Below are 17,638 nucleotides of genomic sequence, written 5' to 3' on the forward strand. Positions count from 1 at the left end.
TCTCTTTTGGTTGGTACTCTTCGAGCATGCAGGATTTGATCACATATATTTTTTAGCTCTGGAAGTTTCTCTTTAATGATGTTCTTGACCGTTGATTCTTCCTGGAAATTTTCTTCCTTGGTCTCTGGGACTCCAATGATTCTTAAGTTGTTTCTATTGATTTTATCATAGACTTCTATTTTCATTTGTTCCCATTCTTTGACTAATTTTTCCATTGTCTGTTCATTTGCTTTAAGTTTTTTTTCCAATCTCTCCTGCTGTATGGAATTATTATGTATCTCATCTTCCTCAGCACCAAGTCTATTCTCAGCTCCTGATACCCTGTCCCAGAGCTTATCCATTTTGTCATTCACTTCGTTTACTGTCTTTTTCAGACCTGTTAGTTGACATGTTATTTCAGTTTGGAGTTTTGTGATTTCTGTCTTCATATTTTCTTGGTTCTTATTAGTGTTCTGTTCAACTCGATCCATGATTTCTTTGAGTTCTTTGAGCATCTTCCATATTGCTAGTCTAAAGTCCTTATCTGAGAAGTTGATTAGTTGGTTGGTCATTATCTGGTCCTCAGAATTGTCATCTTCATTCTCTATGTCTGATGCTGGCCTGCATTGTTTCCCCATTGTCACACTTGTATTGTGGGTTTTTCTACGTGTTGTGGTGGGATTCATTGGCTATATGATGCAGGCACCACTCTCCTCTGGCTCTGCCCTTTCTGGATGGGCTGACTTGCCTCTAAGGGAGGGGAGTCCTCTGTGGTGAAGCCTCTCACAGGATCAAATCTTAGGCCCAAGCACGCAGCAGAGAAGACTGCCCGGAGAGAAATGCTTGCTTCTGTGATCCAGCAGGGTTCTTAGTGTGATTTTTTTTTTTCTTCTTGTTGCAATGGTGTTCTTTTTCGCTCGCTCGCTGGGTAGCTTCAGAATGCAGTTTTTTGGGGGTTCACTTCCCAGGGCTCTGAGGAGAGCCGCTCACTGGGTAGCTTACGAATGCAGTTTTTGGGGGCTCTCTTCCCAGGGCTCTGAGGAGAGTTTCAGGAGTCAGAAAAGACAGAGAAGGACAGACAGGGCTCTCTTCAGGTCCTCAGTTTCCTCAGAAGAAGCACAGCCAGGCAGGGACTCCACAAGTGAGTCAATCAGCACTTCACCTGGCAATCCCCGAGGTCAGCCACCTCTTACTCACTCACCCGCTCTATTTATCTATTATTTTTAATTAAACCACCATGAGATACAGATTAAAAAAGTTGTTGAGAGTTGAGTTTTGGTAATACAATGTTTCAACACCTATTTCTTTCACTAGTGTTCACTTCCTGCCCCCCAGTTTCTCCAGTAGAAGTAAAAGTTTGGTTTTTTGAATTGTTGACTTATCAACTGACTTTTGCCTGTCAGAAGTGGTTATTGCTTTATGTGAAATTTTTAGACCCTCGGGGCCGGAGAGATAGCATGGAGGTAAGGCGTTTGCCTTCCATGCAGAAGGATGGTGGTTTGAATCCCGGCATCCCATATGGTCCCCCAAGCCTGCTCGGGGTGATTTCTGAGCGTAGAGCCAAGAGTAACCCCTGAGCAAAGCAGGTGTGACCCAAAAATCAAAAAAAAAAAAAAAAAGTTTAGACCCTGAGGATGCTGAAACCTGAAGATCACAGGAGTTTCTACTTTTATTATGGTTTTGAATTCACCAGACCCACTGTTGTCACTGTCCCATTAGATACCAGCTTTCTTTCTTAGGTGGATGAACATATATATCCGTGTGTGTGTGTGTGTCTGTGTGTGTGTCTGTGTGTGTGTGTATGAACATATATATCCATGTGTGTGTGTGTGTGTGTGTGTGTGTGTGTGTGTGTGTGTGGTTTTTGGGTCACACCCGGCAGTGCTCAGGGGTTACTCCTGGCTCCATGCTCAGAAATTGCTCCTGGCAGGCACGGGGGATCATATGGGATGCCAGGATTTGAACCGATGACCTTCTGCATGAAAGACAAACGCCTTACTTCCATGCTATCTCTCCGGCCCCGAACATATATATCTTTAGATTAATCTATTTTTGCTTGAAAACGTTTTTAGGAGATAATGGCTTGTTTAAAAAGCCCCTCTAAGTATCTCTCAGAAAGGTGGACAGGTAAGTGGGAGGCAAACAAGGATGAGTTGAGGAAGCGTTGTTGGAAGGAAGTGGACATTAAGGACATTAGATGTCCTTGGACATAAGATGTTGAAACATCTTATGCCTGAAACCCAATTATGCATCACTTTGTAATTCGCAGTGACTTTGTTTTATTTTTTTGAAGAAAAAAAAAACCCAGCTCTATATCTAAGCTCACAAATTGCATGTAAATGCATATAAAAAGTGTGATAAAAAAAATGGGGGAGGGATAAACCAACTTCTCTGTGTAACTTGTTTCTTCTAGATACACCTTAGATGAATTTGGAACAGCCCGGCGAAGTACTGTTGTTCGTGGATTTATTGATGCTCTTACAAGAGGTGGTCCGGGTGGCACGCCAAGACCTATTGAAATGCACTCCCATGATCCTTTGAGGTACAACAGCCAGATGAGTTTGGAGCATGTGATGTTTTCCTGAAAAAATACTTTCTAACATTTAATATTTTTATTAGATATGTAGGAGATATCTTGGCTTGGCTCCATCAAGCCACTGCATCTGAAAAAGAACACCTTGAAGCTCTTTTAAAGCTTGTGACTACACAAGGTGGGTCTGGATTGTTATTTTTCATTGCCTAAGTATAAAAAATAGTAGATTTCTTTTTCCCTAGTTTTATTTTCAATACTACCTTCTTCACAGAGATAAACTCTTCACACCTCTATGGAACAGTCCAACTCCTAATTAATCTTTCCCTATCCTATCAATAGACTTTCCTACATCAATTTTATTCTGTCTCTCAAGGCTTCATACTTTCACAGTGGGTCCCTGCTACCTTCCAAATAAGCCTCGAAGCCTCCCTTTATTTGGAACACCACAGGGACCGCAGGGAACAGAATCTTCATTTTATCTGTGACTCTGACTAAATAGACCATAACGGTTGCTTTAGATTATTTAAACTTCTAGCTCTTATTTTTCCCTATTACTCAATCCCCCTTTTTATTTATTTCACTGTTTTCAAGTTGTTTTTATTTTCTTAAGTAACCCCTGTGTACTAAATGCACTCAATTTTGGCCTTGATCTCAAGGACAAAGAATGATTATGTTTGAGCTGCTAATTGTTGCTTAATGAATTTCCAAATCTTTCTAGCTGTCACCACCTTAAGATGCCTGCCTTAGAAAGTTGGAGGAGCTGGTGGCTATTTCAGATATCATGATTTTGATAGGATGTGGATGAGAAGTAATGTGACTTCAGGCACTTTTTAAATTTTTATTTATTTATTTATTTATTTATTTATTTATTTATTTTAGTTTTTAGGTCACACCTGGCAGAGCTCAGGGGTTACTCCTGCTCTACGCTCAGAAATCGCCCCTGGCAGGCACGGGTGACCATAAGAGATACCAGGATTCGAACCACGGTCCTTCCACATGCCTTACCACTGTGCTATCTCTCCGGCCCCATAAATTTTTATTTTATTTATTTATTTTTTTTGCATTGCTCAGTCCCGCCATCTGCTTCACCCCATGAGCTTCAGGGTAGACCCTCTGTACAAATTGGTGGAAATAAATAACCTTATTTTTTTGTTGTTTTAATTTTTGGGCCACACCCAATGGCACTCAGGGATTACTCCTGGCTTGTGCTCAGGAGTTGCTCCTGGCAGACTTAGGGGACCATATGGAATGCTAGGTATCGAACCTGGGTCTGTCCTGGGTTTGACAACCTGCAAGGCAAAAGCCCTACTGCTGTGTTATTTCTCTGGCCCCCAACTACCTTAATTTTAACTTTAATATTGATAGTAGATTTAGCTTATACCTTTAATTGCCACACTATGCACTTTTAAAATAGGTTTCTTTTGTCCTAATTGCCAGTTTAAGTGATGCTTTAAAATGTAGAAGATATTTTTATAAAGGCAAGAGAAAATTATAAGGGGTAGGGGAAAAATGGATGGGAGGTGTTAGGTTAGTTTGTGGGAATAACTGAATTCTTATAAACCTCTATTTATTCATTTGCAAAATAGAAAGTGATTATAAGCAGTAAATCTTAAGCACCTTGTATGGAATTTGATATATAGTATTGTGAAAATTTGTTTTCCAACAGATTACACATGTATTTTCCATCTTTATGCCCTTAGTTTATATGCTTAGTATCACTGCATAGAATAGTGTTTGTAGGATGAACTCTTAACACATCTTCACATTATGGCTTCTAATAAATATATTTCAGTAAATAATTACTTTCCTTTATCTCACTTATCTTTTATTCTTTTTCATAAGGAAATGCTCACTGATCAGTAGTCAAATGAAGTTAGAATTAGTGTACTAATTAGCAATTACTCAGTACTAATTAGTACTTAGCACTAAGTGTTAAGTACTAGGTATTAATGTACTAAGTATTAATATACTACTAATGTCCTAAAATAGTGAATGTAATACAATACTGTCATAAGTATTTGAAATTTTTCTTTTTTTATGGGAGAGGGGGCCACACCCAATGATGCTCAGGGGTTACTTCTGGCTTTGCGCTCAGAAATCACTCCTAGCTTGGGACCATATGGGATGCCAGGGGTTTGAACCTTGATTCATCCCAGGCTAGCGATGGCAAGGCAGACACCTTACTGCTCTGCACCACTGCTCCGGACCCAAGTATTTGAAATTTTATTAGTGACGTTAATCATGTTTTACTGTTTGTAATATTTTATTATATGTTAACAAGGTATATACTATGGAAATTTTTCTTGTAATTCATTACAGGTGTTGAAGAAAATATTCAAGAAGTTGTTGGGCATATAACTGAAGGTGTGTGCAGACCCTTAAAGGTAAAATATTTTGTGTCTCTATCTTAATAGTATCTGATAAAAACTTTATGTATTCTCTGGCTAGAGCAATAGCACAGAAGGTAGGGAGTTTTGCATTACACAAGGCCAGCCCAGTTTCAATCTCTGGCATCCTATATGGTCCTTCGAGCCTACCAGGAGTAATTTCTGAGTTCAAAGCCAAGGGTAAATCCTAAATGCTGCCAGGTCTGGCTCTTTCTTCCAAATATTAGACAACACAATGTTTTAACTGTTCTTATGAATTTCTTCCTTTTCCTTTTTTGGGGTGGTGGGGTTTGGGGACAATATCCTGCAGTGCTCAGGGGATACTCCTGGCTCTGTACTCAGGAGTAACTTAGAACAGCCCTTTGGGAATTACATGCAGTGCTGGAAATCAAAATGGCAGTGGGAACCACATTGCAAGGCAAAACTTCATAAAGTTTATAATATCTATTTATTCTTTTTGTTATGTTTTTATACCATACCCAGTGATGCTCAAGGATTACATTACTACTGGCTGTACCCAAGGAATTATTCCTGATTTGAAGGGACCATATGGGATTTTGGGGGGAACCATATGGGTGGGACCATAGGGATTTTGGGGGGACCATAGGGATTGAACCAAGTCAGTTACATGCAAGGCAAATTCTCTATCCACTCTACTATTGTTCTGACCTCTCTCTATTCTTATGCACTTAAAAGATTTGATAAAAGCTAAATTCAACTTATAAATTCAAGTAATAAAATCCATAATAACATGAAAATTTTTTTTTCTGGAAAAAAAAAACCTGAATATTTCAGTTTTCATCTATTGATTTGTTTTTACATGCTTAATCAGTTGAAAAAGAAGTATTAAATATAAATTTAAATTATTAATCTATAAACTTTTAAGAGTTTCTGAAAATAAATTAGAATTTTAATTGCAGTAAATATTTTATATCAATAAATAGCAATGAACCCAGGAACAATGTAAGTACTATTATTGAATAATCTTCCCAAATAGATATAAATTCTTATTTATGTTATAGTATAAGGAATATAATTTAAAATCAGATTTGGATTAGAATTGGCATTCTGCCACTTAACAGTGTTTAAAAGGTCTAATATTCTTCTGTACTTCAATCATGTTTAATCTGTACATAAAAGTACTTCCTTGGGTTATTGTAAGGGTTAAATGAGAAAGCAGTAGATGGAACAACTTTGGGCACTTGCTAGGGATGCAACAGAGATTGTTTTTCTTTATTAATGTTTTCATGTTTCATTGCAACTCTTGTTGGTTGAGTTCAGTTTATTAAATAGGAGTTGAAATAGAAGTTTGATGATGTGTTCTTATAAAAAACAGTTTTATTTTTAAAATGAAATTGGCTTATAATACTATTTTAATTTCTGTATTATATTTTTACATCCCAGTATTTGTTCCTCATCTCTTTCCATAATCCTAGTGTCATTCCCTCTACCAAATGAACTCCTTTTATCCTTTCTTCCTTTTTCCCTCTGATAACCACCTTCTTCTTCTTCTTCTTCTTCTTCTTCTTCTTCTTCTTCTTCTTCTTCCTCCTCCTCCTCTTCCTCCTCCTCTTCCTCCTCCTCCTTCTTCTAATTTAAGAGTTATTTATTGGGCCCTTTTTTCTTTTTTACTTGTTTGGGGTTTGGGCAATATCCTCCTGTGCTCAGGGATCACTTCTGGCGGTGCTCAAGGGTTCATATGTGGTTCTGGAGATTAAACCTGGGCTGCCATTGTGCAAGGCTCATACCTTACTCACTATACTATCTCTCTGACCCTTTATCTGTTGTTTTTCTGTCAAGGAACTATAGTATTAAACTTATTTCTAAAATTTCCTTTGATGAAGTGTTCCAGGAAAGGAAATTTCAGATAATATGCTTATAGAAATGGATTATGTTTATAAATTTACATATTACTACATTACTCATCTTAGTAATAATTCCAAAGTATTTTTAAATTATTTTTATTTTTTGAGAGACCAGCAAAATATTTTTTCACACACCCCCTTCACTAGTGCAGCATTCCCATCACCAATGCCCTCACTCTCCCTCCTCACCCCCCTTCCTGTATTGAAGACAAGCATTCTATTTCTCTCACTCATTGACTTTGTCACCATAGTTCTCAGTGTAGTTATTTCTCTAACTACACTCACCACTCTTTGTGATGTATTTTATATCAAGAGCCAGTCCTTCCAGCATTGTTCTCTGTTGCCTCTGGGCATTATTACAATAATATCTTTTATTTTTCTTAAAACCCATAGAAGAGTGAGACTATTCTCTGTCTATTTCTCTTCCTCTGCCTTATTTAATTCAGCTAATAGATTTCATGTACATTCATGTATACGAAAATTTTATGACTTTATCTCTCCTAATAGCTACATAATATTCCATTTTGTATTTGTACCACAGTTTCTTTAGTCATTCATCTGTTGAAGAGCATCTTGGTTGTTTCCAGAGTCTGGCTATTATAAATAACACTGCAATGAATATAGGTATGAGGAAGGGATTTTTGTATTGTATTTTTGTGTTCCTAGGGTATATCCCTAGGAGTGGCATAGCTGGATCATATGAGTGCTTAATTTCCAGCAATTATTTTTGCTTATTTATTGTAAATTAAAATTTTACTTTCTATCACTTTATTTATTTATTTATCATAAATTTTGCTTGCCTTTTAACTAGCAGTTACAGAGAATAAAATGATTCATATTTTTATACGTTTCAAACGTTTTTTTTTTTTTCAGGATTGACATTTTATTTATTTATTTTTTATTTAAACAACTTTATTACATACATGAGTGTGTTTGGGTTTCAGTCATGTAAAGAACACCACCCATCACAAGTGCAACATTCCCATCACCAATGTCCCAAATCTCCCTCCTCCCCACCCAACCCCGCCTGTACTCTAGACAGTCTTTCTATTTCCCTCGTACATTCTCATTATTAGGATAGTTCAAATCGTAGTTATTTCTCTAACTAAATTCATCCCTGTTTGTGGTGAACTTCATGAGGTGAGCTGTTACTTTCAGCTCTTTTCCTTTCGTGTCTGAAAGTTATTGCAAGAATGTCTTTCATTTTTCTTAAAATCCATAGATGAGTGAGACCATTCTGTGTCTTTCTCTCTCTCTCTGACTTATTTCACTCAGCATAATAGATTCCATGTACATCCATGTATAGGAAAATTTCATGACTTCATCTCTCCTGACAGCTGCATAATATTCCATTGTGTATATGTACCACAGTTTCTTTAGTCATTCATTGTTGAAGCGTATCTTGGTTGTTTCCAGAGTCTTCTATGCTGCAATGAATATAGGTGTAAGGAAGGGATTTTTGTATTGTATTTTTGTGTTCCTAGGGTATATTCCTAGGAATAGTATAGCTGGGTAGTATGGGAGCTCGATTTCCAGTTTTTGGAGGAATCTCCATATTGCTTTCCATAAAGGTTGAACTAGACAGCATTCCCACCAGCAGTGGATAAGGGTTCCTTTCTCTCCACATCCCCGCCAACACTGCTTGTTCTCATTCTTTGTGATGTGTGCCAATCTCTGGGGTGTGAGGTGGTACCTCATAGTTGTTTTTATTTGCATCTCCCTGATGATTAGTGATGTGGAGCATTTTTTCATGTGTCTTTTGGCCATATGTATTTCTTCTTCGTTAAAGTGTCTGTCCATTTCTTCTCCCCATTTTTTGATGGGATTAGTTTTTTTTCTTATAAATCTCTGTCACTGCCTTGTATATTTTTGAGATTAGCCCCTTATCTGATGGGTATTGGGTGAATAGTTTCTCCCACTCAGTGGGGGACTCTTGTATCCTGGGCGCTATTTCCTTTGAGGTGCAGAAGCTTCTCAGCTTAATATATTCCCATCTGTTAATCTCTGCTTTCACTTGCTTGGAGAGTGCAGTTTCCTCTTTGAAGATGCCTTTAGTCTCAATGTCCTGGAGTGCTTTACCTACGTGTTGTTCTGTGTATCTTATGGTTTCGGGTCTGATATCGAGATCTTTCATCCATTTGGACTTAACCTTCGTACATGATGTTAGCTGGTGGTCTAAGTGCAATTTTTTACAAGTGGCTAGCCAGTTGTGCCAACACCACTTGTTGAAGATGCTTTCTTTGCTCCATTTAGGATTTTTTGCTCCTTTATTAAAAATTAGGTGATTGTATGTCTGGGGAACATTCTCTGGATATTCAAGCCTATTCCACTGATCTGAGGGCCTGTCTTTATTCCAGTACCATGCTGTTTTGATAACTATTGCTTTGTAGTACAGTTTAAAGTTGGGAAAGTAATTCCTCCCATGTTCTTTTTCCCAATGATTGCTTTAGCTATTTTAGGGTGTTTATTGTTCCATATGAATTTCAAAAGTGCCTGATCCACTTCTTTGAAAAATGTCATGGGTATTTAATGCTTATGTTTGAACCAAGTCATGGGTATTGTTGGACGTGTTCTTACACCTCCATATGCTCTGATAACAACATGTGGCTTTATTTTTTGTTTGCATAGGCACACTAAAACGGGAAAATACTATACATACAAATAAGTTCTTATCTAATAAAGATGGGAACACACAAATCTTGTAGTGCAATGGGACCTTACACCCTGAACATTGACATAAAGACCTGGCACAGGCCTCAGAAGAATGGGCATTCTCCATTCACCCCTGATCTAGGGAAGACATCTACGAAACATCCAAGGTTGTCCATAACATCACCTGGAGGCAATCCTCTACCAGGGAAGACCCTACCGCTGCTTTGATATTGACCTACTCAAAAGAGACTTCCTTTAACACTGAGAAGACTTAACAACAACAATGACCTGCTTACTGGACAGGGCTTTCCCTTAATTGTGAGGTGAAACTAGAGGATACTCCACACAGCCTGACTTCAATGTAGGATGTGCAGATTCCAGGATCTTTAATACAGAAACCTAATGCCAACAATAGGACTGCGTGAAAAATAAAACTGTATTGGCACTACAATGACTTGGATTGAATAAACTAGTTTGCCTGGAGCCTAGAGTTGGTCTTATGCCAGGAAACTTCAGGGTTAGGGGTTTCCTTGTATTTAGACCAAGGCTTTTCCTTTCCATGTCCCCCATATTTTGGTGGGCATATGCAATCAATATTTGCCACTCTAACACCGTTTTTACTGTGCCCTTTTGACTATCCCTTAAAAAAAAAACCTCTTAAACTTTTGATGTTAACTTAAATAATATATATGTGCATGAAAATATAAAAAATACTATGCCTTCAATGTTTAAGGAGTCACGTAAATCTCATGGCTTTAGGTTGCTTTGTGTACTGCTAAGAAATGTTATAATGTACTACAATCTGGGGACTTGTGGACAAAGTAATTGTACATGGGTTCTGCCTTATTTCTCTTAATGTTCTTTGACTGTAAGTTCAATATTTAGGCGTCAGCAAGGGCATTTCTTCTGAGAACTCTGTTCATGAGCAATTGTCCTTTCACTGTAACTTTACTTTGTCCTCTTTGCATTATTGTTCTCATAATTAAAAATAAAAAATTAAAAAAAAAGAATGTCATGGGTATCTTTAGAGGGATAGCATTAAATCTGTACAATGCTTTGGGGAGTATTGTCATTTTAATGATGTAAATCCTGCCAATCCATGAGCAGGTTATGTGCTTCCATTTCCGCGTGTCCTCTCTTATTTCTTGGAGCAGAGTTTTATAGTTTCCTTTGTATAGGTCCTTCACATTTTTAGTCAAGTTGATTCCAAGATATTTGAGTTTTTGTGGCACTATTGTGAATGGGGTTGTTTTCTTAATGTCCATTTCTTCCTTATTACTATTGGTGTATAGAAAGGCCATTGATTTTTGTGTGTTAATTTTGTAGCCTGCCACCTTGCTATATGAGTCTATAGTTTCTAGAAGCTTTTTCACAGAGACTTTAGGGTTTTCTAGGTAGAGTATCATGTCATCTGCAAACAGCAAGACCTTGACTTCTTCCTTTCCTATCTGGATTCCCTTGATATCTTTTTCTTGACTAATCGCTATAGCAAGTACTTCCAATGCTATGTTGAATAGCAGTGGCGAGAGAGGACAGCCTTGTCTTGTGCCAGAATTTAGAGGAAAAGCTTTCAGTTTTTCTCCATTGAGGAAAATAGTTGCCTCTGGCTTGTGGTAGATGGCCTTAACTATATTGAGAAAGGTTCCTTCCATTCCCATCTTGCTGAGAGTTTTGATCAAGAATGGGTGTTGGACCTTATCAAATGCTTTCTCTGCATCTATTGATATGATCATGTGATTTCTATTTTTCTTGTTGTTGATGTTGTGTATTATGCTGATAGATTTACGGATGTTAAACCATCCTTGCATTCCTGGGATGAAACCTACTTGATCGTAGTGGATGATCTTCTTAATGAGGCATTGAATCCAATTTGCCAGGATTTTGTTGAGGATCTTTGCATCTGTATTCATCAGCTATATTGGTCTGTAATTTTCTTTTTTGGTAGCATCTCTGTCTGGTTTAGGTATCAAGGTGATGTTGGCTTGTTCCTGTTTTTTCCATTTCATGAAACAGTCTTGCTTGGATTGGTAGAAGTTCCTCTTGAAAGATTTGAAAGAATTCATTAGTAAATCCATCTGGGCCTGGGCTTTTGTTTTTGGGCAGACATTTGATTACTGTCTTAATTTCCTCAATAGTGATGGGTGTGTTTAGATATGCTACATCCTTTTCCTTCAACCGTGGAAGATCATAAGAGTCCAAGAATTTATCCATTTCTTCCAGGTTTTCAATTTTAGTGGCATAGGGTTTCTCAAAGTAGTTTCTGATTACCCTTTGGATCTCTACCATATCAGTAGTGATCTCTCCTTTTTCATTCCTAATATGAGTTATCAAGTTTCTCTCTCTCTCTTTCTTTGTTAAAATAAACAATCTTGTTTATTTTTTCAGAGACCCAACTTCTGCTTTCGTTGATCTTTTGGATTGTTTTTCGGGTTTCCACTTCATTGATTTCTGCTCTCAACTTTGTTATTTCCTTCTGTCTCCCTACTTTTGGGTCTTTTTGTTGAGTACTTTCTAATTCAATGAGTTGCGTCATTCAGCTATTCAGGTATGCCCCTTCTTTCCTGATGTGTGCTTGCAAAGCTATAAATTTTCCTCTCAGTACTTCTTTTGCTGTGTCTCATAGGTTCTGATAGTTTGTGTCTCCATTGTCATTTGTTTCTAGGAAGGTTTTGATTTTCTCTTTGATTTTATCTCTGACCCACTGGTTATTCAGTATTAGGCTGTTTAACTTCCAGGTATTAAAGTTTTTCTTTTGTGTCCCTTTCTAGTTCATATATAATTTCATGGCCTTGTGGTCAGCAAAGGTAGTCTGCAAAATTTCTATCCTCTTGATATTATGGAGGTATGTTTTATGTACTAGCATGTAGTCTATCCTGGAGAATGTCCCATGTACATTAGAGAAGAATGTGTATCCAGGCTTCTGGGGGTGGAGTGTCCTTTATATATCTACTAGGCCTCTTTCTTCCATTTCTCTTTAAAGGTCTAGTATATTCTTGTTGGATTTCAGTCTGGTTGACCTGTCAAGGGTTGGCAATGCCCTTTTGAGGTCTCCCACAGTTATTGTGTTGTTATTGATATTATTTTTCAGATTTGTCAACAATTTTATAAAATATTTTGCTGACCCCTCATTCGGTGTATATATGCTTAGGAGAGTGATTTCTTCCTGCTGTATGTATCCTTTGATTAATATAAAATGTCCATCTTGGTCCCTTACAACTTTACTACATATAAAGTTTGCATCATCTGATATTAGTATGGCCACTCCTGCTTTTTTATGGGTGTTGTTTGCTTGGGTGATTTTCCTCCAGCCTTTTATTTTGAGTCTATGTTTGTTCTGACTATTCAGGTGCGTTTCTTGTAGGCAGCACAAGGTTGGGTTGAGTTTTTTGATCCATTTAGCCACTCTGTGTCTCTTAAGTGGTGCATTTAGTCCATTGACATTGAGAGAAAGAATTGTCCTGGGAGTTGGTGCCATCTTTATATTGGAGTTCGGTGTGTCTGTTGGTCACTCTTGTCTTAAAGTAGTCCATTCAGTTTTTCTTTTAAGAATGGTTTTGAGTCTGTAAAGTTTCTGAGCTGTTGTTTGTCTGTGAAACCATGTATTGTTCCTTCAAACCTGAAAGTGAATTTTGCTGGGTACAATATTCTAGGAGAAGCATTTATTTTATTGAGTTTTGTCACTATGTCCCACCATTGCCTTCTGGCCTTGAGTGTTTCCGGTGACAGGTCTGCAGTAAATCTCAAAGATATTCCCTTGAATGTAATTTCTCTTTTCGATCTTGCAGCTTTCAGAATTTTGTCACTATCTGTGGGATTCCTAACTTTGAGTAGGATGTGTCTTGGGGTGTTTTTTTCTGAGGTCTCTTTTAGTTGGTACTCTTCGGGCATGCAGGATTTTATCGCATGTATTCATTAGCTCTGGTAGTTTCTCTTTAATGATTTTTCTGACCGTTGATTCTTTCTGGGTCTCTGGGACTCCAGTGATTCTTAAGTTGTTTCAGTTGAATTTATCATAGACTTCTATTTTCATCTGTTCCCATTCTTTGAGTAATTTTTCCATTGTTTGATCATTTGCTTTAAGGCTTTTTTCCAATTTCTTTTGCTGTATGGAGCTGTTATTCATCTCACCTTCCAGTGTACTAATTCTTTCCTCAGCTGCTGTTAACTCGTGGGAAATCTCAACCATGTTTTCCTTCAATTCATCTACTGAGTTTTTCAGATCTCTTATTTGACCTGAAATTCAGTTTGGAGTTTTCTGATTTCTATCTTTATATTCTCTTGATTCTTATTAGTGTTCTCTTCTATACTTTCTTTTAGTTCTTTGAACATCTTCCATATTGCGACTCTAACCTCCTTATCTGAGAAACTGACTACTTGGTTAGTCATGTTCAAGTCATCAGAGTTGACATCGTCATTCTCTATGTCTGGCGCTGGCCTGCGTTGTTTCCCCATTGTCACACTTGTATTGTTGGTTTTTCTACATGTTGTGGTTGTATTCATTGGCTAAATGATGTGCAGGACCAGGAAGCAAAGCAGAGCGGCCTTGCTCCTCTGGCTCCACCCTTTCCTGGCTTGTAAAATCACCTCCAGGGAAGGCTCCAGGGAAGACGAGCCGTCTTCAGATGGGCCACACACAGGATGAAATCAGGCCAAAAATGGAGCACAGCACAGAAGACAGGCAGATAGGGGTGTTGGAATCTGAGTTCCCACAGAGCTCAGGGGCTTCTTCTTTCTGGGCGTGTAAGCTCACCTCCAAGGAAGGCTCCAGGGAAGGCGAGCCTTCCACAGATGAGCCACACGCAGGATGAAATCAGGCCGAAAACGGAGCCCAGCACAGAAGTGAGGCAGATAGGGGTGCTGGCATCTGAGTTCCAGCAGACTTCAGCAGCTTCCCCTTTCTGGGCTTGTAAACTCATTTCCAGGGAAGGCGAGCCATCTGCAGATGAGCCACACACAGGATGAAATCAGACCGTAAATAGCACAGAAGACAGGCAGATAGGCGTGCTGGCATCTGAGTTCCAGCATAGTTTAGCCTCCAGCACAGTTCTTAGTGTGATTTTTTTTCTTGTTTCAATGGCGTTCTTTCCTTAGAAAGAGCGCACGGCCGCATGTAGCCCCCCCCAAATAAAACCAAAACAAAACAAAAAAGAATAAAAAAAAATAACAAGTCATGTATGGTCTCTCATTGTTTAATAATGTATGTAGAAAATCTTAATGTCTTTTAATTCATATGATCATAAAATTGATCACTTCTATGACAATGACTGATTCCTTCGAGGTTTAATATAAAGATAAAGAAGATTTTTTATTGTAAAATGAAGAAAAATGCCTTAAAATTTGAAATGACAGAAACCTTAAATATTCTAATGATAGTAATATTTATTGCATGTCCAGAAAACATTTGGGGTATCTGCTGTTTTATGATCTAATATTCCTTTTTCTTTATATGTACTATTACATTATTTAAAGCATTTTATTTCTCTATGATGTGATTTGAATATCTAATCTGATCTAATTGTAAGATGAGAAAATCTTAAAATTTTCTGATATTTCAAGAACTTTTTGAGTGAGCTACTTTTGTATTGCATTAATATATAAAGTAATAAGAATTTTATCATAGTGTTTTATGATAGTGGATATTGTGACTAGATTTTCATTCATTCAGTTTTATTTTTCTTTGTGGGAATGTATTTTTAGATTAGGAGAGTTTTTCTATTTAAAAGATAAAATACAGTGGTAATGGAACATACTTCTGTAAAACACTGCATTTGTTTTACTTTAACTTTTTCTTTTTGGTCATGAATACTTAGGACAAATCTATACTAAGAAATATATAAGCAGCTATCTCTGACATTAAAGAAAAGTTGTCATCATGACTTTATTTTATCTCTTTTCATTATTCTTTTTCCTCGTCTTTGCAATTAACAGATTCTCTCTCATCTCACATTTTGCTCTAGCTTTTCCCATGGCATTGAAGAAGAATGCCATTGATCTCTGGGTGGTTTTCTTTTGTTTATCTGTTTGGTTGATTTTTGGACTACACCTGGCAGTGCTTAGGGGACCACATGGTTTTAGTGTCACACTTGGACAGCCCACCTGCAAACCAAACCCTCCACAGTATGGTGAATTAGCTCCCTATTATTTTTATCTGTGAATAGAAGTGACAGGTTTTGTTTCCGTTTCTTTCCTTTTCTTTTCTTTTTCCTTCAGACCAATTTTATCCCATTGTTTTTTCTTCTTTTTTCTCCCTTCCTCACCATTTTTCTATGTTACGGATGTTGGGATGAAGTCTTTTTTCTTACTAAAAACTGGAAGGGCTGGAGAGGTAGCACATGAGTTAAGACCCTTGCCTAGCACACAGTCAATCCAGATTCTTTCCCCAACACTACAACTAGGAGTGATCCCTGAGCACAGCTAGATGTGTCCCCCTCCTCATTCCAAAATTTAAAACAGTTGTGAAATACATAATGCCAGATAGCTGAGGTGGTATTATAAATCTGTTAGAAAAGAATTGACTTTCTGTAATCATATCTTTATTTTATTCTAATAATTATATTAGGATAATCAAATTCAGAAAATATCTCTTACATTGATATATATTATGGTAGTTAACCAGCCTATATTTGGTCCCAAACTTACATAATAAGTTTCATACATATGTTAACTTAAAAATCTATTTCTATGATCCAAGAAAGTTTTGCATGCTTACATGCATACATACATTTATAAGATTTTATTTTGGCAAATCACATTTATTTATATTACGACATATTCTAAAACCTAAGTAAACAGAAACTTAAACTTTCAAAGTCATTTATTAACCATCTGTTATGTGTGTGTGGGCAGAAGTAGAGATGTAAAAGGAGCAGAAAACACAATGTCACTGTATAGAATCTACTTAGAGACAAAAAGACAGAGTAGGCAACAATATTAGATGTAACATAAAATATAAGTAAGCATATATTAGTGCAGTTTATATTTGAATCATTAGTTAGGGAATATGAAGTAACAGAAAGATCAGTGAGAAATGAAATTTAGCTTAAAAAGGTCTTCAGTAGTTAGTCTTGAGGCAAATCAGTCTTGAGTTAGATCTGATGTTTCCTTGATCATTTTGTGTAATTAGACAGAAATGTAGGTAATAGTTAAAGATTTCTCTGTTTTTTTGTTCTCTAAAATAAAATTAGTTTTTGTATAATATTTAAAATAAGAATTAATTTTTTCTAAATATTTGGTGGTAGTATATTTTTAACCATTTGTCTTTAGGGAAGTAGGAGCTACATTTACATTGTCAGTTAGTGGTGAACTAAATTCCGTACATACTGTGCAAAGTTCCGAAATGATTCTCACCATTACAATATTTCTGCTAAAGAAATTTAAAAAAAAGAAAGAAAAAAAAAAGAAAAAACAATATTTCCGCTAAAAACTGCCTAAACTAAATTCTTTATTCAATTGATAGTTGTTTTTGTAGAGCATGTCAGTGTTCAAGGTTTTTTTTGTTGTTGTTGTTTAACCAGCCTTTTTCTAATAATAGAAATAAGAATATTTATAAGGAATTTTGTAATTTCTGCAGTATTTATATGCTGTTAGGTGGGTTTTTGTTTGTTTGTTTGCTGTTTTGCATCACTCCAAATCCATGGCTTAATCTTTTCTTTGTACTCAGGGATCATTGCTAACAGGACTCAACAGACCATATGCATGCCAGGGATAAAATCCAGTCAGCTGCCTGCAAAGCAAATGCCCATCTCTCAGTACTTTTACTATAGCTTTTAGTATATTTTCTTTTTAATGTTATATTATGACATCATATTAATGAATTTTTAAAATAATTATTTACTTTTTTCTTCCCCTAATTTGTATAGGTTCGAATTGAACAAGTGATAGTTGCTGAACCTGGAGCAGTTTTATTATACAAAATTTCTAACCTCCTCAAGTTTTATCACCACACAATCAGGTAAGTGGAATGGTAAAATGTACTTGTTAAATTCGATGTGATCACTGTTTTTTTTTCTTTTACTGTTTAAATGATTTGGTAAAACTAATAGCATTTTCTGATTGGGTGAATTACTTTATGTTTGCTATAATTTGCTGTTTACAATGTCTTCACTTTTCTTCTCCAGATATAGCTGGAGTTATGTATAATAGGAATACACAAACTATTATATAGTATATATCTGATGGATCTATGGAGTTACCCTACATTAAAGAGATCTCAAAATAAGGCC

At 36.7% G+C, this 17,638-nt stretch overlaps 1 protein-coding gene across 1 annotated transcript in view; it reads left to right on the top strand.

Moving 5' to 3' along the window:
- Positions 1 to 17,638, top strand: part of COG6 (component of oligomeric golgi complex 6) — an 84,533-nt gene that overhangs the window by 23,791 nt on the left and 43,104 nt on the right. Inside the window, exons 9-12 of the mRNA XM_049778778.1 lie at positions 2,393 to 2,521; positions 2,599 to 2,690; positions 4,832 to 4,896; positions 17,276 to 17,367. Of these exons, the coding sequence (XP_049634735.1) occupies positions 2,393 to 2,521; positions 2,599 to 2,690; positions 4,832 to 4,896; positions 17,276 to 17,367 (378 nt within the window). The remainder of the gene's footprint in view (positions 1 to 2,392; positions 2,522 to 2,598; positions 2,691 to 4,831; positions 4,897 to 17,275; positions 17,368 to 17,638) is intronic.

Source organism: Suncus etruscus, chromosome 8 (assembly GCF_024139225.1).
Source record: "Suncus etruscus isolate mSunEtr1 chromosome 8, mSunEtr1.pri.cur, whole genome shotgun sequence".
Lineage (NCBI taxonomy): Eukaryota > Metazoa > Chordata > Mammalia > Eulipotyphla > Soricidae > Suncus > Suncus etruscus.